At 39.9% G+C, this 27,588-nt stretch overlaps 1 protein-coding gene across 2 annotated transcripts in view; it reads right to left on the reverse strand.

The window, feature by feature from the left end:
* The window catches only part of CHST15 (carbohydrate sulfotransferase 15), a 72,430-nt gene that overhangs the window by 20,493 nt on the left and 24,349 nt on the right, over positions 1–27,588 (reverse strand). For both annotated transcript variants that reach the window (XM_083439696.1, XM_083439697.1), the window contains exons 2-3: positions 5,443–6,451; positions 1,734–2,073 (exon numbers count right to left, since the gene is read on the reverse strand). In XM_083439696.1, the coding sequence (XP_083295822.1) occupies positions 1,734–2,073; positions 5,443–5,988 (886 nt within the window). In that variant the 5' untranslated portion in view covers positions 5,989–6,451. The remainder of the gene's footprint in view (positions 1–1,733; positions 2,074–5,442; positions 6,452–27,588) is intronic.

Consider the following 27,588-nt stretch of genomic DNA (forward strand, 5'->3'; position numbering starts at 1 on the left):
TCGTTCTAAGGCTTTATCTGAAGCAGGGGGAGGGCGTACACAACTGAACCTATCCCCTGTGTGGTATAAACCTCAGGCTACTAGGCCATCTATATCACTAATCATAAGCCAAAACACTGGTGTTAAAATCCATAGAGGCTAAACTGTTCCCTTGTGTCTTGAGACATACTGAGCAGAACCAGACTGAAGTGACTACAACCAGGCTTGGCAGGGAGGGAGCTCAGTTTTCAATAATGAAAACATATTCTCTACTGCTTTGATATTTCAAGATTTGAATCCTTGCAACTCTTGAAAGCAAATAAAAATAAATCTGTTTCCTGAACTAAAAATCCTAGGAAACCCGTCAGCAGAATGGTAGCAGGGTCAGTGTCAACATCCACGGGCAGAAGCCCAAGGATTCCAGGTGCTGACGCTGGTCCTGCTTTCAGATAATCATTGTAATTGCTTCCAACCCTCACTCCTGCCAAACTGGCACTCAAGCAAGGTAGATATTAGAAACTGTTGTCACTATGTCCTTGAATGAGCTCATCATCAGATGGGAACTAGCACTAAGTCTGTTCACCTTTCAAACCAGGCCAATACAGACTGTGGAGTCAAGCTCTGTTATACAACACTATGCAGCTGAAGCATCTGGGCAGGCTAATCACACATGCCTGTATTCTAAGATAGCTCAGTCGGTAGAGCACGGGACTCTTAATCTCAAGGTTGTGGGTTCAAGCCCCGTGTTGGGCAAAATATTCCTGCATTTCAGGCGGCTGGACTAGATAACCCTTGCAGTCCCTTCCAACTCTATTATTCTATGCAACTGGCACCTTTCCTCCAAGGGAAAACCCATGCAATCTGCCTTATCCTTGTGACTGCATCGTCCATATATCAGCCACAGGCCCAGCACCAGAGTTCCATGGGCAGCTGCCCATGACATGAGCCCTTTGCTTTGGGCAAATGAAAACCGCTGACTCTCCAACACTACAGCCTTAGCAGCTGAAGCACCCAGCATATTAACTCCACAAAATAAACTACTCCTACACAGGGACCTCACATACTAAGAGGTTGCTTAAAACAGTGGTGACTAGCAGAACTTGCTCACTAAACTGCCCCCCCTTTATGATGCTGCTGCATATACCTGTCACTTTCAAGGTTAAGGGGTGAGAATCCCTGGGGGCAGGAAACCAAGAGCCCCACTAAACCTGGTATTGATCAAGCCACATGGAACTGTCAAAAAGAAAAGCAGTTCTCATGTTACCGCAAGGCACTGCCTGAAATGGATTTTTAGCATCAACTCCTTTACCTAAGCCAGAGCAGGTATTTTGAAAGAATTACACAAAAAGGCAGATTTGTATAGACATCTGCTTATGGCCAAACAACAAACAGTGCTACCCATCCTAGGTTTTTCTAGTTGATGACAGCTTATTATAAATTTGTGCAATATTAAGATTTGCTCTGCACACAGCTGACAAGCAACCTGGGCATTATATAGATCAATTCATTTGTTTATACCAATCCAGCTGATAGGCTTCTCTATTTTAGGCTGCTGATTGGGGGCTTGTTACGTGCACTTCCAGTGTGTATCCAAGGCAATTTGCCATAGATACAGACATTAAGGCTAGACCTATTGGTTTCCAGCATTAGGTCTACTGGAGAAACTTAAAAATGAAGAGATGCTGCTTCGAAAGGAAGACTTAAGGATTCATTACTGCAAACACAACTCTGTGTCAGATAGTGTGTTTACTCACCAAACCTTTTCCTTGTCCACCAGTGAGGCTCCTTAATTGCTGAGAATCTCACATCAGGATGTAACCTGAGCCTATCATAAAGGTCTGTTGTTCCGCACTTTGGCTGGCCTATGATGTAGAAATGGGGAAGGCAGCGTAGCCGGTAGTGCTTCTCCTTGTAATGATACAAATGGCTCCAAAACACCTTTCTAAGGTAATCAAATATTGTCCGGAAACGTTTGGAATACAACGCATATGAGTTTGTAGCATAAGGATCCCTAGTAGTGTTTCCTTTGTATTCTTCATACCAACAAGGATTCTTGCTGTTTGGAAGAAACTTGTTAGGAATTACGGAGAACATCTGCAAAACAGAGAATAAAAGCTCTCATTAAGGCAGGAAACAAAGAACATGGTAGCACTTCCGGTTATGATAATCCTATTGTTTACACATTCTAGACATTTTAATGTTCCGATAGCCTATGCTGTTGCACAGATATAAGACCAGGAGGATATGTAGAGCTGGCAGAGAAGAGGAATATATTTGTAAAGCCCAGCTCTTAAACATAAAAAGAAGTAATATGGTTATCTAAACCTAAATATTGCATCTATGCAGACTTCCATAGATAGAATTGTATTTTAAGAAATTAATTCCTAGAGCAGATGGAATTCATCTATGTATAACAAAATTATAATGCATCAACAGAAGGAATAATTTGAGAAAAGCAGCATACACTACATAACACAGCAATTCTCTACAAAAGCTTCTGCATAGCAACCACTCTATTAAATATGAGGGGGGGTTGGGAACCTTTTTTAGCTCAAGGGACTTCTGGGACCCACATGCCAGTGTTGGGTGCAAAAGTAGATGGAGCAACAAATGTGAATTTTACCATTGTACAGTAGGCTAGTTTCTATACACATTCACACACACACTCATCCATCCAGACAAGCAAACAGAATTATCAAAGTTCAAGGATGCATTTCCTGCAGGGAAAGGGATTCAAGAAGGGTGCAAACCAGGACTGGTGGGGTGTGTGGCTAGAAAAGGGATGTGGGAGGGACAGGCAGAGTGACCTGAATGCTGCATTCAGCCCTCAAATCTTGAGATCATACACCCCTAGACTACAATCAGAAGGGCCAACAGGATTTTCTGGGTCCAGTATACTGTATATGGATTGGCCACATTGACCTACTCACAAAAGAGACCACAGATTTGTATATGTTTTGCGTGATAAAATGTCTGACAGCTAGAATGTGAATATCTTTCCCCATACTTGCACTTAATCTGTTGAATTTTTGCCTTCCACACAGCTTTCTCCAATGATAGCCCATAAGCGAAGCCTAGGCTGAAATCATGTACTACTTTTACCTGGGAGTAATCCCCATTAAATATGAAGAGACTTATTTCTGTGTAGACACTGTACAGTACTTCATTGTACCTGTAAGTTAACTGCAGAGTGAATTCTTAATGAGAGTCTGGTCTTTAGTTCCTGCACAGTAGAAGACATATTGAAGACTATTTGCAACAGTTTTCACATTTTGCTTTTGTCATTTCTGCTTTTCATCTTGTTTTAGCATGGGCAACTGAGAACAGAAGACCTGATGCTACAGTTGTAGAAACTGTCACCCTGAGCTATATCTGTAATGAGTTTGCACAGCGATTCACACACTGCTTCCAACATGGTCATATCCCTGCACAAACGTAAAGGAAACACCACATAATGTTCTATAGTATCATCAAGCATTCTGCCACCTGGGCGTCTGACTTCACACAGGTCACTTTCATGTTGCTTCCACTATAGCATCCTACAGCAATAACTGGACCTAGTAAAGACACAAGTGTTTTGTGTTGTGTTGTATAGGGTTATGATACTACTGGACAGTATACCAATGGCTTCAATAATAGTCATAGATTAATTTATTGGATGAATTATAGGGTAAAGGAAAACCAAGGTGAATTTTCAGAGCCAAAGCAATAATAGAAGTCCTTGGGAGATCACCAAGTGACTCTTGTGGTTTATATGGAACTAATTCAGAGATGTATGGAGTGGTTGGGAACATAGGAATCTTCCTTATACCAAATCAGACCATTTTTTCATCTAGCTTGGTTCTGTCTCTACTGACTGACCGCAGGTCTCCAGGAATTCAATTCCCAGGCAATCACTCACAATAACACTAGTTCAATGCTTATCTAAGTGAACCAAAGAGGTACATATTGAGCTTCACTTGATATCGCATAGGAAGTATATAGTTCACCAATATTAATAGTGAACCTAAACAGTCACACCTAAGAGAGTATCTCAGCTTGGTATTGTGAACACTGGAAAACCTGGCTTAAGGTTATTGAAATGTGCAAGTCCAATAATATTATGCAAACTGGAAGATATGCATGCAATGAATTAATAATTAGGAAACACTGGTTTAAATGAAGATGAAATAAACAGATCAAATTAATGTTCAGGTTTAGTTAATAAAACTGAACCACTTTCATTGTAAAAAAACACTGACTTCCAGTTGTTTAACATAAGTTCTATACCTTCTGAAATCCCTCAGAATTATTTTAGCATTTTAGAGTCCTAAAAGTCTAAGGAGTAGATTGTGCTTCAAAGTGTTCATATGGACCTTTAAGCGTGTCTCCATCCAATAATTTTCTCTTCCCACATACTCCCAAACATCTGTTAACACTCTACATTCCTGAGCATCTACAAACTGCATATAAGAAACCTCCTTGGAAGAATTAGACTTATCTAGATAAAGTATTCTTAGAACTTTCTGTGTTCACTCTCTTCAGGTCTGATTTACCAATAGCAGTGGCAACCACATCTCTGTTTCCTGTACACCAGTAAAATTATGAGAAAGCATGTAGTGATAAACCAGTTTTCATGTCTGGTATTTATATAGCAGCAATTGCACAAATTAGATGCATGCAAGGAGGAAATCTTAAAATCTCTTTCCGTGATGGGCTTTGTCGACATGAAAAGAGCTTTTAAGTTCTCATACTTGCTTACTAGGCTCTGGGAGGCTCCCTCAAGATTCCATGGGGCCATCTGAAATGTCATGAGATTCCATGGAAGCTCCCAGAGCCTGCATGAGACCTTCCCACAACCCAGTAAGCCTGGTTTCATGGAGGGCCAGGCCCACTTGCAACACCAGCTTCAGAATGGTAGGAAGCGTCACACTGGGGCAGTTTTGGGATTTTTCTGACTATACACAATTTTGGCTTTACTCGCAATCCTCCAGAACGGACCTGTGCAACTTGTGAGTCTATTGTATATACAGTTGATAAAAACATTTCATTTAAGGGTCTGATCTGACTAGCAGAATGTCTATGATCATCCAGCTACAGTAACTACCTCACTGTTTGATCTGATCTTCCCATATTTCCAGAGGAAACTTAGAAAGCACCACAGTGGCTTTCCCTAGGCTCCAACATGTGTGTTCCAGCTTCTGAGACTATCTATTGTTCTCAATCATATCTACTACTGGGTCATATCAAAAGCATGAATGAAGAGATATACACCTATACAAGTGATAGGGAGTCCCAGCACCTTGCTAAATGTCAGTGTTAACCTAAACTGAAGTGCATCTGCCTTGATTCTTCAGTGAGTGTTAACTTAAGAGTGCATTGGCTTATAATGGCATCACTGTGTTGGTGTTGAATAGATACTACAGAGAGTAATGGTCAAGGTTACCATTTTTTAATAAATAGTTCTCCCTCTTGTATACTCACATGCATCTCTTGTTTCTTCAAATCTTCTAAGTCTGGAAGATGTCTAGTTATAAACTCAATGTTTGTAGTAATTGTGTCAATAATTACTTTAATACTTGGATAATCCTTTGCATATGAAATATTCATTTTAGATGTTTGGTAATGGTCTTTCATATCACAGAGGCTCTCATTGTCCATTAAGTTTGAACTGCTAGTAAAAGCTCCATATCGTAGTGCTGGCTGCATCAGCAAGAGGCCACGTTTAGCTCCAGTCAGTATATAGGATGCCATCACTAGCATCATTATTAATAATCCAAACATTAAACTGCATAGTTTTCCTTTCTTCAGGCAAAACAATCCAGTCCAGCTTTCACTGTGATAAGTCCTTACTTCTAGCACTGCAAGCAAGTTCATCTGTTTGCTATCCACGTGCAACAGAACTTTATTTTTATCTCTGCACAGAGAAGGACACTCTTTAATATTGTGAGTTGGCCGCTGGCACTTGAAACACTGTCTGTGCAAGTCATTTGATAACAATGCTATGCAACGTTGAATGCAATGCTTCATATTAGTACCATTAAAGAATTGGTATAAGGAGCCATTTCAAATGGATGAAAGTCACTTTCTACAAGCGATTAAGAAACTTTGTCAAATCAGTATATATATTTTTTTAAAAATCAGACTAACCAAAATAGATGGCAACTACTGAAAATAATATAGCAATGTATTAGAGGCACATTATACTTGATCTGGAAATACAAAATTTTCTTTTTAAGTTGATGATGATGAGTTCAGGTTTTTCCCATTGAACAAAATGAGGAGAGTGGGATTTCACTGTACAGAGTGAAGAGACACAAAAAACAAAAGGAGCTCATTGTCCTTTCATCAAAATTAAACAAATTTAGGTATGTGAGAGAATAGGTTCTTCTTGAGATTTAAATATATTCCTTTAAAATGTAGGTTCCAAGACAGGGAAATGACCTGGAGTTCTTCATTTTTATAATCACTTCAGAGGATTCTGTTGTGTAACCTAGAAGAGAACAAAGAGAAAACGTGAATAAAATTATCTGTCCAGAAGTCAGATCAAAGTGTTACTCACTTTATTAGGCAATGGACGATTAACCCTGGTTGATGAATCTATGCTAAATTGCATATTCAGCGGAAAGGTAAATTCTGAGTACTGGGAATAAGTATAGATGACTTGGAAATGATTTGGACAGGAAGTTGAAGGATTTGCATGAACTTGTGGAAGTACTCAGCCCCTTTTGAGGTGGTATCTATCCAGTGCCCCATCCTCTGAGGTGAGGAGGATAGCAACAAGAGTCAGTGCCTTCACCAAACCATAAAGCTTCCCCCCCCCCCCCCAATAATTGGGGGTGGTGGTTAAATTTATGCTTTTTGCTTTAGTTTTTAATAGCATCTGGTGCATGCTTCTGAACTGAATTTGTTGTGTGTGTTTATCTGCTTGATTTTTCCTTGATTGTTTTGTGGTATTGTGAGCCATCTGAAGAATCCCCGTGATTAAGAGGCAGGATATAGCTATCTGAGATAAAGAGATAGAAAGATGAGGTACATGGAAGGGAAAGGTGGTGAGCGTGTCAACTGACAATTTTATGCTGGGATACTCTGAAGACTATGGTACAGATTACAAATAAGATTAAGCTAAGCAATCATCTGGGTCAAGATTACCCAGTGGGACATTCTAAAGGCCAATCTAATGGATCTGTGGGGCAAGAGAGCTGTTTAGAAAGGGAGCAGCATCTGTGGTTTGTGTGAAGGCTCCACAGGCAAATTTTGAGCAAAGAATAATACTAGCACAGTGTATTTTGGAGTAGCAAAAATTACCAAGTTTGTATTGGGCAGGAAGAAAAAGCCATGGTTAAGGGTTCAGGAACACAGCAGCCCCTAGAGATTCCCAAAAATGAATTGTGGCCACAAATTTATTTCTGTTTTCCAGTCCTTGCTTGGACATACTCATTACTGACCTAAGCAACAAAGGGGTAATAAGTAGGATACTTCTGGAGAGAAAGTAATTGAATGTCTCTCCTTTTCAAGATCGATAAAGAATATTAAGCAGCAGCACCAAAAAAATGCATTAAACTGTTGCAAATAAATTTTAATACTGTGGAGGTAGCATATTCCAAGAATTCAAGGGGAAATGAGAATATGGCTATATCAGACCAGTGCATTAACCCTTTCTCTAATGTGCAGTTCAAGAAGAAACACTTGGACCTTTAGGTATGTATAGCACTGGGATTTTTTTCTCTTCCCCACCCCATGAAACAGTTGTGGTATTTGTGGTAAATCCAAAGTCTCACTTAAGCGCACAGAGCCAGCAGCACAACTCTTTGAAACAGAGCCTTAATTGCTTACATTCTATTAAATTAAAATGTTGATCGCAATTAAATTTCAGCAGGATAGAAAAGCCTCTGATTCCATTTGGACATATTTAAAGTATCTACAGCATCAACTAGCATTTTGTTTATATCCTGAAGGATTTCAGAGATGTAAACATTTTGGCCAATCACATTTTACAAAACATAACTGAAATTATGTGTGCTACAAGAAAAAAAATGAACCAAGAAATCACTGTAATGGAAAATTAAGACATATACATTAAACCACACACTGCTACTGCTTAGGGATGCTATACGCTACGGTTTCATTCAACATTTATTAAGCACACCAGCCTGATCCCCACTTCCCAGATGAATACATAAGATTGTAATGTACTTGTTGCATTGTCTTCTGCTGCTTTTACAGGAACTCTACAAGCTGAGTTAATGGCAAATTAAACTTCATTCTTGATGAGGCCCAGGAGCCTACACTGATCAGTAACCAGCTCCTTCAGCCAGAAGACACCTCTGACTCATAGATGTTTCTCTAAAGGTGGCACATGTAGGGAACTGTATTAAGTTGCTAATGCATGCATTAGAGCAGGCATCCCCAAACTCGGCCCTCCAGATGTTTTGGGACTACAACTCCCATCATCCCTAGCTAACAGGACCAGTGGTCAGGGATGATGGGAACTGTAGTCCCAAAACATTTGGAGGGCCGAGTTTGGGGATGCCTGCATTAGAGATATCCTTCCGTTTTTCATTAGGGATACTGTTCTTGGCTCAGAAAATGTATCAAAATATGCATTAAAATGTTTAGATGAATATAAGAACATGTTTAGTTTATGTCAAAATGCATATAAAATGTGTTTTAGGAGACTATACGGACAGAAATGCATGTTTTGTTGGGGAGAAAACGTCAGTAAATATGAATTTTCATACCTTGCTTTAAAATGCAGATTGACATGTAAACAGGGTGGACTAGATTTAGGAATGGGCTTATGGATGCAAAATACACATGGACCAGAAATAGACATCCATCTATCCCCAACTCTTGAACCACAGAAATAAAATGAAAATTGTGCACATAAGAACTTAGTCTACAAATAGGGTTCCCTATGCTGGCTAATTGGCTATGGAGTTTAAATCATATGTTTGATGACAGATAACCTTTTGAGGGACACCTAAACAACTTGTGCAAATACCAAGCTTTTTCCCTCCTTTTTGTGCCAACTCTTGAACACTGATTGGACCCAGATCTTAATAATTAACACAGTCATAAGTGTCCCTTTCCATGAGACGGTGATCGAGAAGGTAGTGGCCTCTCAAGTCAAGACATTATTGGAAATTTCTATGCCAGGTACAAAAGTTGTTATTCACCCAAATTTTTAGTTAAAGTAGTGCTCCTAACTTTGTCGGAGTAAGATCAGTGAAATCTCCAGTCCAAGCTCACGAAGAATCTATTTATATGTTATTTGTAAACCTCCTTTCAAGACTACATTTTTCTGATTCAACCAATTATTCTGGTTCCACAGTAGCGAGAACAAAGTTTGCTAAATAGGACACAGAGGAAATCAGATAAGATTCAATATGGTTTATAGAATACATGTTATTAGACGCCTGCATTTACAGGTGTTTTTGACTCGCAGAAAATCTTTCCGTCTGCAATTTGTCACAAAAAAGAGAAAGAGACAAAGAACACAGAATATAAAGAACACAGATTCATGTTATCATTGGCACTGGAAACAGGTACATTCCAGTTTTTACTTTGTAAAACTAGCAAATATATAAAAGAAAATTACTACCATGAAGTCTTCTTACCAAACTAAGTCTTCAACTACCAGTTGCTGCTTGAAGTGCACAATGTTTTCTTATACAGTTCTTATGAAAACCAGGTGAGTCCCTAAGGGCTTAACACTGACTTACAGGCATAATTACTGTATGTTTGAAAAAAGTTTGTAATTAAAATCAGCAAATGACAGAAAGTGGAGCATTTGAACTGCTTCTTGTGCTGAGCACTGGCTTATGTCTGAGTAGAATTAGAAGACCCAGAAGGAGCCTTCAGAAATGTTCAAAAGCATTATTAGAGATATATGTGCCAGTGCATAAATAAGAACCTTCATATAACAACTCCTGAAAATAAGTTTCAAGTTTCAATAGGATTACTCACATTAGTAAAAGGAACATGACCCTGAAGGCTTTAAACTAAGATGTTAAGAAAAGGGAAAGAAAGAGAATTGCAAAAATAGTAAGCTCTCTTCATAATGATTGCATAATATGATTATGGAACATTTAAATAAATGGGATGAATTAATTAAATTAACAAGACAAATATGTGATTCACATTTTACAAGGGTTTGTTTCACTGTGATCAAGTAGTATATTTGCCCACCAAGAATGATGAAATACTGTAAACTGCTATAGTAGCTAGAGAATAGGAAATTACTTACCCTTTAAAATTAACTATTAAGAGCAAACTTTAACAGTGACATGTAACATTTTTTTCTACATGTTCAATATCATGGTGTTTTAGTATACAGCACTTGCAAACCGTATGTAGCAATCCCAGCAGAAAACTTTAATAACCTGAAATCAGGATGAAGGAAGAATCCATTGTATCTGGATTTATACCAAAGTGAGCATTGCTGCATCTTGCATTGAGTGCCCATTTATGTGTGAGTGGCTTGTGCAGTTTATTAAAAGTAGCCCAATCAATTATATGCAAAATTATGCGCTGTGTGTGCGTGTGTGTGTGTGTTATAAAAGGACTAGGCCCCATGCAGTACTACATTTCTGAAGAGTAATTTTGCAAATATTAATATATGCATACACATTAATACATAAGTTTCTGGGTAGTTTTCCAACAGCACTTCCCATAACACAGCAAGAGAGTAAGAGTAGCCAGTAAGAGAGGCAGTGACAGCCAGTGTAGATAAGTGGTTAGAGTGTTGGACTAGGATCTGGGAGACTAAGGTTCAATTCCCCACTCAGCCATGAAGTTCATTGGGTGACCCTGGGCCAGTCGCTGGCTCTTAGCCTAACCTACCTTCCACGGTTGTTGTGGAAATTAACGTGGAGAAGGAACAACCATGTATGCCATCTTGAAGTTTTTGGGGGAAAGGAGGGGAATGTAAATGTGATAAAGGATGTTATCAGATTACCAAAGTACAAAGCTGGTACATCAGCTATACCTGGTGAAATATGCTATAGGCCACAGAAGTCAGTTGGGTAGCACCACCAAGCTGCAAATCTAATGGAATAGGGACAACTAAACACTCCTTCCCAAGCCAGACAACCCCCCACGCAGCAGCAGCAGCAAATATTCTATATTTTACAGACTGAGCTACGTAACTGTTCTTGATATTATGTTTTTGTACACCTGAAGATACAGCTGTGACTTCAGAAACTGGTCCAAGTCTTTCAAACGGGAGGAAGACCAGAATAGAGCTATTTTTAATGTGTAAGATGTCAGTGGGTATCTGACTGACTTGGGGATGGAATCCAAGCAACTCAATTCTCACCCTGATCCATCAGCCTGCTCTCAACTTTGTCTGGAGCTACGAAGATGCTATGAATAACAATTTGTTAAAGAGGAGATTTGGAATTTCTCTTCAAGGCCCATCAATGCAACACTTGTTAGGAAGCTCCATTCTTGAAGCCAGACAAAGCTTCCATGACTGACATTAATTCTTATTCTTCTAAAAATGAACTGTCAAAACTATATTAAAGAATGCAGAGCTATGAATCTTGCATAATGCTTCTAAGCCTTGCCCCCGTTCCCCACACAAGCAAATTTATTGTGACACTTCACATGGAAACAAAATGAATAATAATTTATTAGACCTCTACTGGAATTTATTGGAATGCTTTGAAAGGTATTTGCATTTGACGAACTATACCATTTGAATGTGCATGCAATGTAGTGATGATAGATAGCATCGATAGTTGGAGCTTGTTTCAATATGGATCTAATTTGTGTCTGTAGTTCTAATTCAGATACACATGTGGATCTCCTTAGCTTGATTAGAGTGCTTTTTTAAAAAATGAAACATTCATATAGAATATTACAAACCGGTGTGAGAGCCCCCATTAAATGCTACACTAGTAGAATGATGCAATATAACAGGGAGGCAGTACATGTCCAAATCTCTCCAGCTGTTTTGAGCTACAACCCTCATCAATCCCACCCAGCACAGCAGGTGTAGTTTTGGTGATGGCTGTTGTAGTCCAAAACATTGAAAGGGCACCAGGCAGGCAAAGATTGACCTAGAAGGTGATTTATATTAATTTATTAGGTTTGTGAAATGCTCTCCCAAGGGAGGCTTGCCTAGTACCTTCATTATACATATTTAGGCAAAATCATTCATTTTCAACCAGGCCTCTGTCAGGAGAAAGACAGGTGAAATGTGTCCTTATTGATTCTCCTTGACCTCTCAGCAGCTTTCAATACCATCTGTGATGGTATCCTTCTGGAGCAGCTGTCCAAGTTAGGGGTGGATGACACCACTTTGTGGTGGTTCTGTTCCTACATCTACAGGTTTGGTAGTGCATGTGCTGGACTGATGTCTTGTCTCAGTAATGGACTGGATGAGAGTCAATAAACTGAGACTCAATCCAGAGAAGACTGGGGCACTGTTAGTGGGCGTTTCCCTGGACTGGATGGAAGGTTGTCCCCTCTTGATGGGGTTACTCCTTCTGAAGGACTGGATACACAGCTTTTGGATCCTTTTCTGTCACTTGAAGCTTGGATGGGCTCAGTGGCACAATAGAGCCTTCCACCAGCTTTGGCTGGTGTCCTATCTGTGCCTCTATCTGGACAGGGATAGTTCCACCTTCTGCTGTCTGTGCTCCGGTAACCTCTAGGATAGAATATTGCAATGGGTTAAATATAGTTCTAGCTGGGGCTGATTGGAACTGTAGTCCAAAACATTTGAAAGGCACCAGGTTAGTGAAGGCTGATCTTGAAACATTTGGTTGGCCACTATTGTATTTAATGCCAGACCATATGGACTTTGGGCTGTTCCAGCAAGGAAGTTCTTATAAAGCATGTCCTTCTAGCCCATTAGTGTGGAAACTGTGCACTTAGTAGGACCAGATGACTGCTTCTCCAGCCCTTGCCTTCAGTTCCTTTAGCTAAGATGTGAGTGTTATGTATTTATGAGATGAAACATTTATTTTTTTTCCTCAATAGCTCCCACAAGAATAGACGATTCTTAATTAGCTCAACTGGTGCCCTTTGCCAGATTTCAAATGTACTGTTTGTCAATAGTTTCTTAACCGTCCTATGCAAGGAATGCAAATTTTATTCATGCCTTATTGTATGACATGTCAACTCAGAAATATTTGTGCAATTAAGATTCCAGTCTGTAGTATTTATACTACAGATTGCTGTGCAGAGGTCCCTTAAGTTATACAGTAGTCATCAACTGCTCTCTTGGAGTAGCAAATGTTCTCCATTTATTAATATTTTCCCCTCAAGAGCTACTGTGAATTCAGTGTGATAATAAATTTACAAAAAGTATATGAGTAACTAAGTGAAAAGGTTTCTCACAGCTATATTAGAGTATGAATAATGAATTCTTTCAAGTTCAAATCGTGTGACCAGAATAAATTATGTCAATTAAATAGAATAACAAGTTTGCTTGATTAGTGTTATTCTGGTTTCAAAAAGGAGTGGAGGAACATGCAAGCTTGTTTTTAGTACAGTTATACATCAGAAGTCGAACGGAATCCATTCAATTTCCAAAACATTTGGAAACCAAGGTGCAACTTCTGATTGGCTGAAGGAAGCTCCTGCAGCCAATCAGAAACCGCGGAAGCTGTGTCAGACGTTCAGGTTCCCAAGAACATTTGCAAACTGGAACACTCACTTCCAGGTTTGTGGCATTCAAGAGCAAAACGTTCAGGATCCAAGGTACAACTACATTCTTTAGTATTTCAATATTATTTTCTGAAGCCAAGAAAGCAGATAAAGACAATATACTTGGGAAAAGGACAAGAGCAGTGGGTCTCTCTCTCAATGCCTGATACAGAAAGGTGGCTTCACCTTTCTACAAAAGTGGTGAAAGCTCCTCGTCCCCCACCCCAATTTCTCTGAAATTTGCACAGTATTTTTGTGAACTGCTTTTTCCATTGGGGGACATTGCTGAGCACCAAATATGGAGTGGCAGTTGTCACTGGTGATGGAATTTGTTCACATTTGTCTATGAATTCTGAAATATTTAGGCTCCTGATGTAAGGCAAAGCAACATTTGCTATCCAAGGAACTCTTCTTTTATAAACCTACATTTTCCTTGAACCAGACCAAATTTACCAACACATGCCTCCTCCATCTTGCTCTACCCCTTTAGAGTAAAACAAATTTTGATTGATATGGCAATCCTCTATTGCAACAACAGTGCTCTCTCCATTTGTAATTCCAGCAACTGGTATACAGAGGCATACTCTTATATCATTTTACACAGAAGTAAAGCCCACTGAATTCAACAAGTCTTACTTCTGAGTAGATATGGTCAGGAGCACACTTGTTAGGCCCTTTCAGCCATTTCTTCCCCTCAGCATTACCTGGTATCTCCTGCTGCTACCAGCCAGCTAACTCCAACTCTACTTCCTTGCCTGGCTGAAGCTCCACAAAGAAGACCCAGAACTGCATACCCCAGCCAGCTATAAAGCCTCTCCCCTCCCTATGCTGGCCAGAGCACAAGCACCCTAAAGGTGGCTTCTATAAAGGGCATGTTTCTAGATTACATTCTCCTTGACTCACCCCTTCACTCATGATCATCTGGGCTTTGCCTATACAAACAGCAGTATTTCACCAGAAATTTAATCAGTTCCGTAATGTATTGAGCACTTTGGTGTTACTGTTTCACTCCAGCTCTTGGCTCCTAGTGTGCTTTGCAGCTTTTACAATCTTGTGTTAGCTTCATTTCTTCAACATTCCTGCCTCTCCTAAGCTCCTTCTGTGTCAGTTTCTTGGACTTCAAAAAAAAAAAAAAAATCAATTGTAATAGTAACAGAAGTAAACAATAACATTCCAAGATGGTAATCTCAGCAGCCATCCATCAAAGAAAGCTTTTTGAAACAATTTTTAAAAAAGATGCTGGCAAAATGTCAAAAGGGAAGTGTCCAGCAGATTTCCTTTAGGAGTATGTCCCACAGTGTGGGTGCAGAAATAGAAAGGGGGGAGGAATCTTGTTCCTTTGCAGTGAAATATGAAAGAGAACTTCACTAATCCCAGGGACTGGGGAGAGCCATATGATAAAAGTTGTTCTGATACCAGCTATTAGCTCTGACCTTTTTATGTGGTGGGCTACTAATCTGTATTGTTGTGACTATTTGACCACATAACAAGTATTTCCCAGGCCATAATATGCAAAGGACACTAGTGCTAGTCCTTTAACAATAGCAGTTCATGGGTAGAAATTGGAAGACCTGAAACTGGTATTATTAAAGACTGGGTTTGAGTTTTTTTACATTTTCCAAATTCCTGCCTTAGGTTTAGAGCATGGCATAGCACTGTTACCTACTGTGAATAAATAAGCCTGATATTTAACACGTATGACAATAAACTGTGGCTTGAATGTGGAAGAAATTTCACTGGCCATAGTATATGTGAAATGCACACATGGATAACTTGTGAAATATGTTCCTGGAGACCAAGCTGAGTGAATACTTCTCAGAAAAACAATTCTCTCTCTCTCTCTCTCTCTCTCTCTCTCTCACACACACACACACACACCTAGAAAAAATACCTGCTTCGAAGAATACTGTCAGAATATTTGTGAAGATTGCCATCCACCATACCCCGGCCAATGCCTCTAGGTCCAGGGCACTGTAGAGCATGCAAAATCATGACTCGGCACAATTGCTGCCATTGCCACCTAAAGAAGAAGAGGAGGAGGAGGAGGAGGAGGAGGAGGAGGAGGAGTGGTGGAGCCAGAACCTTAGGGAAAGAAGCTGTGCTATTTCCATTACTAATTTACATCCAAAAAAACTGTTAGAGAATTTATCATCTCCCTGAAAAAATGGTGAAATGGTCCCCCCAATTTCTCTGTTCACAAACAGGGTGGAGAATTTCAAGAGTCATTTGTGAACAGCTGTAGACCAAATCCTACAATGAAGGATGTCGTCATGTTCTGTTGTATTACATCATCAGTATAATGGATGCCAAGTGTTTGGGGCCCATTCCAAGATGCAGGAGCAGCTACAATACATTCACTGCACTTTACAGAAGACCTCCCTGATGGCGTTGTCCATTCCATTCTACACGTACCCCATTCAAAAGTAGCTTATATGGTTCCCAGAAATTCATCCATTCAAAAAGACCTGAGCTTTTTAAAAATTTGTCTTCCAAAGGGGGTGGAGCAGAACCAGCCACCACCATTTGAAAGAGTTTAAGTGCTATTCAAGTTGCAACTTCTGCAAATGAACTGCAGGAATAATAAAAGTGAGCTGTATATGGTGTGTTTTTTAAATGTGATGTCGTAGATCAGTAGACCAATACTCAGCTGAATGTTTAAAGTACTGGGCTTCCCTGATTAACTTTTTGTTAATAAACTTTGTGTGAACTTGTAGCTATTTACTTCTGAGCAATCAACAGTCTGCCAAAAAGAGAAAATCAATTATATGAGAAATCACTACCCTCTGTGACCGTGCCACAAAAAGGCTTGAGTAATGGTTTTGAAAGCCCATATGACATGTTATGCTGGTCAGTGACCTTCTCCAGCTACAGCACTCTGGCTCGATATAAAACTTCTCAAAATTCAGCCGGGGGAGGGTGGACATTTGTAACATGTCTGTCAAACAGTTTCCTTGAAGGCAAAACTAACAGCTAGTGGAGTTTTAAGACGGCTATTAAAAAGAACATTTGGTAACAGTCAGAAAATATATACACAGCCTGCCTAACAGTTGTTCAGATATAAACTTGCCATCACAGTTAAGTTTTTACAAAGGCTACAAAACACAGCATTTTCGCTTAAATAATAGTTTTATGGATTGCACTGTAACTTGTTACATTTGTCCTAAACGATTCAGTCCAAATATGTTGAAACCTACCATCACTGCTGTATTCAGTGAGAACAGGAAGCCATCTGTGTAAATCAGCATAGCTTCATGGTTATCAAGAGGGAAAACAGCTATTTAAGTCTGCTACTCAGGATCATTGTTACTAAATTCATTCCTTTTAGAGGAAGTTACAGAAGTTTCTATTACTAACTACTCTTGTTTGCCACAAATTCTTATTCAGCTATACTTCTCTAGAACCCATTCATCTGTTACTTGGTTTTATTTTCAAAAAATATACTTCCTATTAGGATATAAATGAGTACTTTTAATGGCACACCCAAAGTCAGAAAGGTCAGATTAAGTGGAAATTCAGCTCGAGTTTTTCTAACTACGTAATATCAGGCTTATAAACCTCTGAAATTGAGCTCTATATTTTCATGTTCTGAACACTCAAAATGCACTGTTGTTATTGTTGGCATCCTCCTGTCTCAAGAAACAATGAAGTGAGTTAACAGCATCGTAGGGACCTCCCCAGGGTGCAAGCCTGATCAGTGCGTATGGAGGTCCTGGGCTGCCTAGACGACAAGACCGCCCCCCCTTGGTCTCACTGATGTGGTCTAAAGGAAAGCAGAGCAATACGTTTGGCACCAGCTTGGCTGCAGAAGCTGCTGGAAAGAGGCATACAAGGTGCCATCAAGCCATTTTAGGGACTCCACTCTGAATTTATGCAGCCTTTGCTCCTTAGCCTTTTCTTCTCCCAAAGATATCCCACAAGGCAGCAAATGTTTCTTAAAGGTAAAGGTAAAGGTACCCCTGACCATTAGGTCCAGTCGTGGCTGACTCTGGAGTTGCGGCGCTCATCTCACTTTACTGGCCGAGGGAGCCGGCGTACAGCTTCCGGGTCATGTGGCCAGCATGACTAAGCCGCTTCTGGCGAACCAGAGCAGCGCACGGAAACACCGTATACCTTCCCACCGGAGCAGTACCTATTTATCTACTTGCACTTTGATGTGCTTTCGAACTGCTAGAGCAAGAGTTTATCTTCTCCTAGAAGGGCTACCTATTCAGGTTGATAAACCCCTCACTACCGTCTGCAGCAGAAACTGCCTTCTTCACAACTGGATCCACTATTGTTCTCATTGGCTCAATCTACCAGATTTAGCTGTCTTCACATGCAGGAGAATCATAGAATTGTAGAGTTGGAAGGGACCCTGAGGATCATCTAGTTCAACCCCCTGCAATGCAGGAATATGCAGATGTCCCATATAGGGATCGAACCTGTGACCCTGGTGTTGTAATAACCACACTCAAAGTAAGGGTTTGAGACCCATCAGCTACCCTTACCTGGTTTAGTAGGTCCGTCATAGCTGCTGTCACATGCTGACAGCTTCTAGGAGCCACAGGTAAGAGCTGAGTGCAGAATGAGGACCAGAGGTGGACAAACTACCCCAGAAGGAGCATTGTGTGTACTACCTCTCCTCACACATCCCAAAATGAACTAGTTCTTAACTGTTGCCCTACTCCCTCAAAGCCGCAGTAACGCAACCTTCTGTGGCAGCTGCCATATCAGCCTGTGATTCAGGGTGATTACATGTCTCTTACACAGTAGCTTGATAGAGTAATTAAAACTCACCCAGGATACCAAAGTATAAACCGGGTATAGGCAAACATGGCCCTCCAGATGTTTTGAGACTATGGTCCTGTTAGCTAGGGGTGATGGGAGTTGTAGTCCCTAAACATCTGGAGGGCCGAGTTTGCCTATGCCTGGTATAAACTAAGCTAACTGACCCTGGCATCAAAGGTACATTTTTTTAAAAAATAAAAATTTATTTTTAAAAATTAAAATTAAAATTACAAAATTAAAACTAAACATTAAAAATGCTTAGTGTAGTAAATATTCACCTCTTGCATGATTTTTTTTTCAGCTTGTAAATTCACGAAAGAGCACAATTGGCACATGTTGGTAAAAATGCTCAAAATTATGTGTGTTTGAAAATATATATAGACTTTCTACTTCTGCAGCCACACTGAGCAATCTTCCCAAGCATCCCACGCTACCCTGGAGATTATACACTAAAACTAGGGGTTGGGGTTAAAAACACATTCCATCTGCAATCTCACAAAGACAGCTTGGATATATTGCTGCAACAAATTCATAACAAACCATACATTTTTACAGCACAAACTTTGTGTCTGTTTAAATAGTGCTGAAAGCTTGCAATATTTCAGTTCCTCTTCAATGGAAACTAAATACACCACAGGCTTAAATGTTATAATATGCTGTTTATGGTAATTAATTTTCACTCCCTACTCATTGAAGTATTCAACTGATACAGAATGACAGCTAGAAAATGCACAGAGACCAACTGGAAACAAATTATGATACAAATTATACCAAAGTAATTTGCATATTCATGAGTTTAGTACTACCGAGGGTTGTGCTGCTGTTTTAAGCAAATCTATCTCCTTTTTTTTTTTGGAATGTAACAAAATGATAGAGAGACCTTCCAAAAGCCAGATTAAACTGGAATGGACAGAAATGGCACAACTGATCCATTACAAAAACACTGTGAAGTTGCAATACTTTCTGAAAGGTCACTAAAATACTATCACCTACTTGTGATATATAAACTCAGAACCTGTTATTCCTATACTCTGTGATTATAATCTCCATCAGTATAGAAGAAAGTGGTCTGGGGTGAACGATTTTAGCAACTATCCCTTGTCATGGTCAGATCACCTTCCAGTAAGATTTAGATTTTCGGTGGTTTTCCTGCTCTACGGAGCTGGGAGACATATTAGAATGGTTCATCCTTGGAAGCTGATGGAACTAATTGATTTTCAGTTGGCTCTGGGGGGATTTTCTGGCTGATATAACTGGCACTGCTGTTGAAGTCCGGGTTGATCTGTGGAATACACAGATGACCTGGGCCATTTACACAATCACTCATGAGCACCCTCTCCCGCTTGATGTAGCCTAACCGTCTCCTTGGTATGCACCTGGTACACATCGGGGAGAGCAATGAAACAAGCTAGGATATGGCTAGAAAACAAGTGGAGGAAAACTCCAGAAGAATGCAACTGAACACTGGTAAGAACCCACTACTGAGTCTACTCAGTGGCAGGGAAGGCAGCAAAGAAGCAGCACTTCACTCCTTTCCTTGTATGCTTACTATGCCTTTCAGTAGTATGTGGGCAATAGGGGGTCTTTTAAAGTCTGGCCTGAAGGAGGGGGAAGAACCAACAGTGGTCCAATGCAGGCCCATGCAGGCCCATGCAGGGCAGGGTGGGGGAAGCAGGTACACTTGCCTTTGGCATCAAAAGACTCAGCTGGCTGGCAGACACTGCCAGGGACTGGCTGCTTTTTTTGTTTCTAACAAGACTCCTTCCATGGACCTCACCCAAGCTCTGCATGGGCCAGGCCCACTGCAAATCTTTTGCAAAGCACTTTTAGAATAAAATCACTTGCATCTTCTGAGACCTATTATAGTAGGTGAATTTCAATAGGTTTCTAGAGCACTGTAGTTCTCAAGTCTCCAAACACAGTTCCTTAGGAGAGCTAAAGGACATCTTCTATAGGAACTGGGACAAAATATAACATTTCCCCCTTACTTAACTCATTTTCATATGAAAGATGATTACTTCATTTTATCTGAGCTCAAAGGGCTTCCACTTGATCTATACCTGGGTTGGGCCAGTGGGTGGGAAATCAATGACCGATATATACATCCAACAAAAGATTTGAAGGAAGAGGGCCTATAGTGTTTAACAAAGGGTGGAAAGGGGGGGCACTTTTGGAACTTAGAGCTGCTTAATATACTGCATATTGCCTACACATATATTTTCCTGTGTGTGGGAAAATACACTGTTGTGTATTAAAATTGCACAAGAGTCTATTTTCCTGAAAGTATATGTGTTTATAAGCCTTTGCAGTTTCTATGCATCCTTCCACAGAACATGCTACCTTTTCTATATTCCTTCCGAATCTTGATTATTTACTGGCCTGTTGGTTTTTGTATTTCTAGACCGAATCCTATTATTTTGCCTCTTTCTTGCTTCATTTCCCATTTCTTCTGTGGATCTCCTATTGTGTTCTAGACTAGAATCTTTGAAGACCTGCATCCCTGGCACTGTTCTATAAATGTTGCAGGTGCATATGCAATGGTGTCTTCTTCTACATACAGGTTCTAGTTGCATTGTTAAATCTTTTTTTTTTTTTAATTAGCAAGAAAGACAGCAGTGGGACCTATGGACATTGTTTTTTATTTGAATCTTGGAGACTAGATGGTGTATGCTTTAATCCCGCAACATAGATCTAGATCCTCCAAAATGCAGAGCAGTTTTGCTCATTTGCATTTGCCATTAGGAGAAGAACACCGGGAGAGGGTATTAATTCCATTTTTTAAAAAAGAAAATTCTGAAGAGACAGAATTATCATTCATTAGTCTCACAATAAACCATTAAATTGTTAAGAATAAAGATCAGGAGACAGCTAACAAGGGATTTTTAACCTAGACTGACTTCATATGATATGAGTATATGATATGAACTGAATACATAAACTTTTAATAGCTGGGGAAATGAGATAGCATTTGATCTTAGACTCATGCCTTTTACAATGATATATGTGAAGCATACAATCCATAGCTGCCATCAGCTCTTGAAGTGCTTGGGCAATTTTGAATTGACAATTATATAGACACCTAGTCGTACATGATAGACTTCTTATCCCCTTTCTTCCTAGCATATGTACATGAAGTCCAAACACAAGTTGGACAGAAAGAGAAGATATTACAATGAATTTGTGGAAATACATTTCTTTCCATTTTTCAACTAACTGGATTCCATTTAATTCATGCAAGAACAAGATGTAACAAAAATGATTAGCTTTGTAAGTGATATAACAGCACCAACATCGTATTGGTAGTACCCATGATTTGACATATTGTAATATTAGCTTTGAACAATTTCTTGTGCTCATTTTGCGTTTTTGCTACAAAAACTTTAAGTTACTCAAGGCATTTCCTGACCTGAAGATACAGTATTTTTTATAAATCTCCCTCTCCCCCTTTTTGAATCCTGAGCTTGATTTCTATACATGCATAGGTAATTAACATTCTGTTTGTCTGCAATGCAATGATACTCAGTTGAAAACTTAGATACTGTAATGACATTTAGTAAACATTTTCAGGACAAAATTACATATTTCAGATTCAATCACCACCTTAGCCTCTATATGCATCTTCAAAGTGGTGTGGTAATCCAAAAATAGAATGCAATGCCAGACCTGCCTTGAAGGTCAGAATTAAAAGGTGAAGTACATGCTCAATACCCTTTCCATATTTGTGAAAACTTCAGTTTGAACACATGCTGCTGCCTTATACCAAGTCAGGCCACTAGTACACCTAGTTCAATATTGTCTACTCTGACTGGCAGTGACTCTCCAGGGTTTCAGCCAAGAGTCATTGCATGCATGCAGAGCATGTGTTCTGCCAATAAGCTTTGACCTCTCCCCAATTCTGCATCCATTCTTAAGGCAAAACAAAATTCAATGCACTACTTCCCTCAATGTTGAATAGTCAAAATAAAATATGGTGTGCATTTTCAAGGCATCATACTCATTCCAGCTATGAACTGCAACATAAACTGGGACAGTTTATTGCAGCACAAAGCAAAATTTCACTTAAAGTAGCCTTATCCACATGACAGGATAAGCCTTGGTCGCAGCTTCTGCACATTCACACAGTGTAAGTAAACCATGGTTTTGCTTACCATGTTGTGAGAACCATAATTTTCCATAACTGCTTGGCCTATGCATGTCTTTCCAAAGGCACAGAAACGAAGCATGTAAAATATGTTGTAGTACGATATATGTCTTAGAGCAGGGGTAGGCAACCTAAGGCCTGGGAGCCGGATGCGGCCCAATCACCTTCACAATCCGGCCCGTGATGGTCCGGGAATCAGTGTGTTTTTAGATGAATAGAATGTGTCCTTTTATTTAAAATACATCTCTGGTTTATTTGTGGGGCACAGGAATTTGTTCATTTTTATTTTTTTTTCAAAATATAGTCTGGCCCACCACATGATCTGAGAGACAGATTTTTCAGGCCCATGGCTGAAAAAGGTTGCTGACCCCTGTCTTAGAGACTAACATATTATCCTGAAAGCTGGTAGGCACATTCAGGCTGCAATTTTATGTTTATGTTCAAACATGAGTTTATCCTGCCTCTCCCTGCATCCTGCAACACACACCTATTTTTAAAACAACTATCAAACATTTCTGGTCCTAATGTCACCTTCTACAATTCTCAGAACACTTGGAGGGGGGGTAGGCTTGTTCCATCAGAAGTAAACCCTCTGGATGAGTAACATCATTTACATGTGTCTAATTAAATGTCTTTACATGTATGGAATAGCATTATGAATTAAATCTGGGCATGTCATGATCTGAAGCCTAAGAGAGATGACTTTACAGGACAATAAATGCTAATTACAGACTATTAATATTTTGACCTCTTCCACACTTAGTGCAGCTGAATAGAAGCCAGAGGAAAAGCTTCACTAATTCTGCACAGATTTTAATGAGCCAGAAAGATTCTGGCTTGCCCTTTTGCTGAAAAGACAAATTCCACAACAGCAGATCAGGTAGAGTTATTTTGTCATCAGTAACTAAGCCAAGGCAAGCTCATTAACGTGTTTTTAAAATGATTCTTTTCCTGTGGTGTTAACCACTTCACTCTTATTAATGCAGAAAAATGTCTACACCAATACAGGCTTGTCAAGTCTTTCCCCCCAACCCATGAACCTCTCCAAGAATTTTGAGTGACACAGCAAAGTGATAACACAAATTTCCCAGGAGCTGCACTGTCTGCTTATGTGCAACCAGGCCCCATTCAAGGTGTCAACTTTGAACATACAAAGCCCTGATTGACCTAGGACACAAGCACTTGATGGAGTTCCATGTTTGCCAAGCCAGCCTTGGGGCCTGCAGAAGAGGCACTTCCCATCAAAAGGTATGGCTCATTGCACTGTGACTTGTGTTAGGGCTTTCTCTTTGGTGGCAGACTATTTGTGCAACTTCCTCCCTCTGAAGGCACAGCTGATGATTTTGCACAGTCACAAATATATATATATATATATATATATATATATATATATATATATATATTATTATTATTATTATTAAGACGAGGCATGGCTACTTTAATGTACACTGCTGGAATCCTACGCCATACTGGAATCCTATGGAATGAAATTCAGTCTAGAAGTACCATCAATCAATCAATCAATCAATCACCATGGTTTAGCATTATGAGCTATTGTGATAAGCCATACAATAAAAGCCAAATCATACTAGATGTTTTATACTGTATGCTGAATTCCAAATGTGCAGACATGACCCTTCTTCTCCATTCTCTTAAAAAGATATGGTTCATGCTCTAGTTCAGTAGCAGACAGTAGGGCAGTGTAGATAGGGCTATATTGCTCTCCTGGCTTCTGAGCAAAGAACATCAGTTCCTGTGAGGGAAAGGATAGGGGCAAGGTTCAGGGAGCTCAGGGTGGTGCAGGCATGGCAGAACAAGGATCATATTTACTCTGCTGCTGCACCACACTGATCTCTCCATACCTTGCCCCATCTCCCTCTCAGGAATCAGCACTGACACTTCTTGTTTGGAAAGCAGGTGCTCAATGTCACCCCCCCTACCTGCACCACCCCACTGACTGCTACTGCCTTGGTCATATATCACCTACTAATATCTTCTCGGCACTTGAGTAGTCCCACCTTGGTCACCTCACATCTGTCCAACACTCCAAAATATCCCACCTTTCACATTGCACTAATTACATGAAGATCCTCCTTACACTGGATTCCAGTCCATTCCTAGATTCAGCACAAGCTACTTGTCTTTGCCATTTGCACCTCACAGACTCCATTTGTCTCGCCCCCTTTTCTCTGTCATTTTGAAGCCACAATGCCCATGCTCTCCACCATGCCCTGTTCCTTCAAAAGACTCCACGCCTTCTCTTGTTTCCTCATATACTTGCATCTGCCTCCTAAAACACCTGCAGGATGCCACCTCTTCGTTTTTTGAAATCCTCCCTCAAAACCCACTTTTCATGAAGCTTTTGGCACAACCCCCTAAATCCCCATGTTCTGCTGCAAACTGGCCTGTAAATTGGTCTGTAACTAATTCTAAGCATGTGACGCTGAAACAGATTGCTTCACTAGGAGGAATTCAATACCACAGTATTACCATTGTTTCCTCAGTGCATGCAGTTCTGTTTACCAGATGAAATGGACTCTCCCCCCCCCCTCACATGCTGTTCAGAGGGTGTTCACATGTGTACCCTTGAACCAAAATAGGGGCGCATGGGGGAGGAGAGGACGGCAGCCCTGTAGCACTAGCAGGACTTGTGCCACTGGCTCCTGATAGTACCACCATTTAGTGAGTCCAGCCCACTGTTTACCACTGCCACCACTTGCTTCCCCCTTCCCTTTATAGCTTGACTTTTCTGAATTTTAGATTGTAAGCTCCTCTTTCCCTTGTACTCTGCAAAGTGCCATGCACACCGATGGTGCTGTATTAGATGGTCTGAAGATGCAGAACTTTATGTATCTTGTTCTCACAAATAAGGACTAACTGGTAAATGAAAATATAGAATGTAGCTGGACAAAACCAGTCATGTGATGACTGAAATTGTGACTCTGAAGAAGGCAAGAAAGGGAAGAAGCCTTGTTCCCTTTCTATTTAAAAAAAAAACTGATTTAATGGAGCTAGGGGATGGCAAGAAATAACTAATGTGAATCGAATTTAAAAGGGAAAGGAATTCAAGAAAGTGTTTTGTTTCCCCCTTGAAAAAGACACATCTGAAGTCACAGGGGAGAACAGTAACATTACTGCTGAAAAGAAGAGAAAGCTGAAGCAAGATCCATGTTCATCCAATATCCAAACAGAAAAGGCATGATATAAAATATGACAAATAATAGCAGAAAGGCATTTGCAAACACATTTCTAAAGTAAGCAATTAAAGTCACTGGTCTATAATGCAAAACCAGTTTATTATGAAAAGAATAAACTTCAGGAAGCCTCGGGCTTATGTGCTCTTATGTTTCTCTTCCAGTACAGTCACAAGGAACAGTTCAGAAGTGTTCACTTCCAGTTTTGCTTAGGCACACACATCATCAAACCCAACAAACCATGTTTAATGTTAACTAGTAGTTGTTTCAAACAAGTGAATAGATTTGAAACAAATTGTCACATCTTTAAACAACCTATAGTTTAGTGCAACATTCAGGCATGGCCAGTGTGGGGCCTACAATGGTTATACTTACTACATTTTTGGTAACATGCGTAGTTGCAGTAGCCTCATTCACACTAATCTCGGTTTCTGTAGACTCACAACACTTAAAAGCTACCAAACCTCTTAGCACTAAACATACAATAAAATCAAACCAGACACTGCAACTACATTTCTAACTAATCTCAACTGAGCTGAACTAAGAACTAAACTGGCTAATAATAAGTTACTTCACTTTAACTCATGCAAGAGAACCACTGCACTGATATGCAGAAGTGTAAAGCCAAACACTCTATATATTACAAAATAGTAAATGTCCTGTCCTGTATAGATTTTTTTGTGAACATTTTTGACAGGTTCAAAGCTTGTCTCCTTCCCTTCTGACCTTTCCTCATAATTGCTTTAAAATCAAAGTATTACTCTCTCACTTTGAGTTGTCCATAGTTATCCTTAATTATTTCAGCAGGTACCCAAATTTATTGGCTTTATAGCATTGTGATGTCATCACATTCACCATATAATCCCTGATTGGGCTGCACTAGTCACCCATGTGAGTAAAAAGAGCAACAATCAGAAAAAAGAGTGGCAGATAATGGAAACAACAACAGGCTCTGGTGATGTTATTACATGGATATAAAGTGACAGAAGAATATCTTCAAGCATTGTGAAAATTGCTCTACTCTTTTCTTTTTAAAATAAACTTTCACTATACTTAGCTGAAACATGGGATATATTTTAAGCTACTATTGTCAACAGTGTCGTTCTCATTGTTACTTAACTCTCCACTTCTGCAGAGCTAGCTTCAAAACTAACACTTGTAATAATTATAGTCCCATGTACCTCTATTATCCCACTTTATATGAACCTCGTTTCTGGAACCCCTTGAGAGACTACGTCCCCGAATTCCTTCCAAAGCATACAATTTATGAAGCAATTTAACATAAAACATTTCTCAAGGTTCCAAAGATGTTTTCCTTACAAGAATAAAAAAAGGATGTGGAATGATGGATTTAATATACTTTGTGATTGCTTCACTTTTGAAAGAAAATGAATTCAGAAGTGACATCAGCGTAAGGTAGTTACCAACATGGCTGCAGCAGAACAATTCTTTTAGCTTAAAGTGAGCTACCAATTGTTCACTTCTTGTAGCAAGGTGTCCTCGCATGTGGGAATGCATCTTGCTCCAAAGTATGAAGTGGTATATATTGAAACCGCTGCTAAAATTGAACTCCCCCTACCCGCCAGTACCTGTTTAATTAGGTATTGTATCAGATGATGGTCTGCTTCTAAGTTCATATATTCAGAGCCAAACTTCATGCTGGCAAGAGACCCTGCTCTTTAATCATGGGTCTGCCCTGGTAACTTGAATATGGGGAGATTTACAGTGCAAATGGGAATGCGAGTCATGGCTCCTATAGAGACATCTTGGTGAAACTGGTCAGAGGGGAAAGATAAATGGGATGAGAATGTGGATTCAGCTAGGTAGAGGAGCCCAGTGGCCATGGGGGAGGCTGTGCTCTTGGAAATA

This window comes from Podarcis tiliguerta (genome assembly GCF_965153285.1).
Source record: "Podarcis tiliguerta genome assembly, chromosome: 5".
Taxonomy (NCBI): Eukaryota; Metazoa; Chordata; class Lepidosauria; order Squamata; family Lacertidae; genus Podarcis; species Podarcis tiliguerta.